The following is a 2857-nucleotide window of genomic DNA, read 5'->3' as shown; positions in this document are numbered from 1 at the left end:
ATTATAACCAGAGAAACCATCCATAAAGGAGAACACCTTGGATTGAGCAGTACTGTCAACAAGTACATCAATATGAGGCAATGGGAAGTTATCTTTTGGACTGGCTTTGTTCAAGTCTCTGTAATCAACACACATTCGAACTTTCCCATCTTTCTTTGGTACTGGTACAATGTTGGCAATCCACTCAGGGTATTCAGCTGTCATGAGGAAACCTGCATCAATCTGCTTTTGTACTTCAGCCTTGATCTTAAGAGCCATATCTGGGCGAGACCTTCTCAATTTCTGTTTGACAGGGGGACATTCAGGCCTTGTCGGTATCCGATGTTCCACAATCTTGGGATCTAGACCCGGCATATCTTCATAGGACCATGCAAAAACATCTGGATAATCATGGAGAAGCTGAATGATCTTCTTTTTCACCTCTGGCTCAAGTGCAGCACCGATCTTGATCTCTCGCTTGTTCTCTTCAGTACCCAGGTTGATGAGCTCAATCTCTTCCTGGTGAGGCTGAATGGCTTTTCTTTCTTGCTCAAGCAGTCGAGTGATCTCATACGGTATCTCTTCATCATCATCATCCTCATCTTCAGCTTCATATACAGGGAATTCAAAATTTGGAGGAACCATAGGGTCACTGTGTTCAACGGGTTTATTATGGTTCAATCTGCATAATATGATTGGGATGATTTTAGAAAAATGTTTTTCATGCAGATTTTTGAAATTAATAAGAAAAATACAGATGTTTTGGTTTTTTCTGGCATTACCATTATTTCCAAGAAAAAAAAGCACTAAAAAGTAAAAAAACAAAGAGTCGTGGGAAAGACGACAACTTTTTATTGATTAACGGCAATGCTGAAACAAACACGCCCTTACAAAGATATCACTTTCGCCTTGGGCAGAGCGAAAGGATTGTTATTTTGAAAACAAGAAACATGAGCAACAAAACACATTACATGGAAGCATGCATGACTAAAGGAACATCAATGGCTTCCCAATTTCTCACAGTGCCTCCTGGTATAACAAAGGCAGGCACATAACCACCTTCAGCAGCATCTTCAGTAATAGCATTGATGAACCCAGCACTGTAAAAGGTTCCCTTTGAAACAGCAGATGTCGGGGAGAATCCAAGGCCCTCTTTACGCTTGTTTTCCAAGATCTGAATCACCTTGCCCCAGCCAGCAGCTTGCCCTGCTTGAACAGCCTTCTGGGCATCTTTCAGTGAAGCCATGCTAGCACCAGCCCTCCGGGGCTCTGCACCCTCAACAGTCAAGCCTTGGAATGACGTCCCTTCTGCGGACCCTGCTTCAACACAAGAGAACGATGATATTTGGCTAACCAGAAATGCCTCCTCACCATATACGGTGACAACCTTACCGTTTCTCATGAACTTGAGCTTCTGATGCAAAGTGGATGTGACTGCTCCAGCGTCGTGGATCCATGGTCTTCCGAGGAGACAGCTGTAAGAGGCATTGATATCCATGACTTGGAAGGTTATTTGGAATGTCTCGGGTCCAACGGTAATTGGCAAGTCCACTTCCCCGAGAACATCCTTGCGGGATCCATCAAAAGCTTTAACCAGATAACTGCTACCCCTCAGAGAAATTCCATGATGGCTCAATTGCCTTAGTGTGGATTCAGGCATTACATTCAGAGACGATCCAGTGTCTACCAATACGTTGGATATCAGGTCAGACCCACAATGTACTGAGATATGTAGAGCCAAGTTGTGGCGTTTCCCCGCTTCGGGGAGCTCATCGTCACCAAACCCCAAGTTGTTGCAGGCAGTAATATTGCTCACTATCCCATCAAACTGATCCACAGAGACTTCGTGGTCAACATAAGCTTGCTCCAGTATCTTCATTAACACCTTCCTGTGAGCTTCTGAGCTCATGAGCAGAGACAAAATGGATATCTTTGATGGGGTTTGTAGCAGCTGGTCAACAATCTTATAGTCACTTTTCTTGATAAGCCTCAGGATTTCGTCCAGATTGGACTCTTCAATGGATTGGCCTGCTGGGCCGGTGTTCTTGTCAACAGGAGAGGCGACTGGTGGAGTTACCGTAGCAATGGGTGTGACCACCTGTCTTTGAAACAAGGGTGGACGGACTTTTCCACTTCTCAGAGCTGTAACTTCACTAGCAACATTATCAACTGTAGCTGGGGATACGAGAGGCACTTCTACTCCATTCTCAACCATGGTTGCACTGTACTTGTAAGGAATTGCTTTGGTAGAGGTATAAGATACCGGGCCAGGTAGCCTGATCACCAAAGGCTCAACATTCTTTGCCTGAGATACACTTTCAACAGGAGAGTCATGGAACACTGGCACAATCACACATACATCACTGGCAATCAAGTACTTGTCATCCATCAGGCTCTGGATATCATTTTGCACAACACAACAGCCCATAGGATTCCGAAGACATTCTGAACAATTATCATGATCATGCTTGAACAGAGAAGCCGGGCAAAGTTTGACATGTAATGGCACCAAGGGAGTAACGACATTGCGGACATCCAACATGGGATCCTCTTGAGGAACGGGAACCCTTTCAAAGGCCTCAATCATATTAACAGCAGCATGGTTCGGAAGCGGATTGTCAAGGACATGAGGAACACTGTTCTCAAAAGTCAACCGTCCCTTTTCTATCAGATCTTTCACAATATATTTCAGAGCAAAGCAACCTTCAACATCATGGCCTTGAGCACCCTGATGGAATTCACATGTTAGGTCCTGACGGAACCTGGGAGGCAATGGATTAGGCGGAGGCTTGCCTGGTCTAGTGACACAGTGTCCCTTAGCCAATAGAGTTGGGAGTAGCTCACCGTACCGCATTGGTATTGTTGGAAAAGAAGGTTT

The 2857-nt window shown here is 44.8% G+C and overlaps 1 protein-coding gene across 1 annotated transcript; it reads right to left on the bottom strand.

The window, feature by feature from the left end:
* Positions 1 to 808: 808 nt before the first annotated feature.
* LOC146926423 (uncharacterized) lies at positions 809 to 2410 on the bottom strand. Its single transcript, XM_085708080.1, has 2 exons — positions 1372 to 2410; positions 809 to 1296 (listed from the first exon to the last, which is right to left on the bottom strand). The coding sequence occupies exons 1-2, from the start codon at positions 2405 to 2407 to the stop codon at positions 947 to 949; spliced, it is 1386 nt and encodes a 461-aa protein (XP_085564206.1). The 5' UTR covers positions 2408 to 2410; the 3' UTR covers positions 809 to 946.
* Positions 2411 to 2857: the final 447 nt, after the last annotated feature.

This window comes from Medicago sativa, chromosome 4 (assembly GCF_051527215.1).
Source record: "Medicago sativa cultivar Bolivia chromosome 4, Bolivia_mono, whole genome shotgun sequence".
Lineage (NCBI taxonomy): Eukaryota > Viridiplantae > Streptophyta > Magnoliopsida > Fabales > Fabaceae > Medicago > Medicago sativa.
Note: the sequence above shows the minus strand (reverse complement) of the source record. Positions and strands in the feature narration are given on the sequence as shown.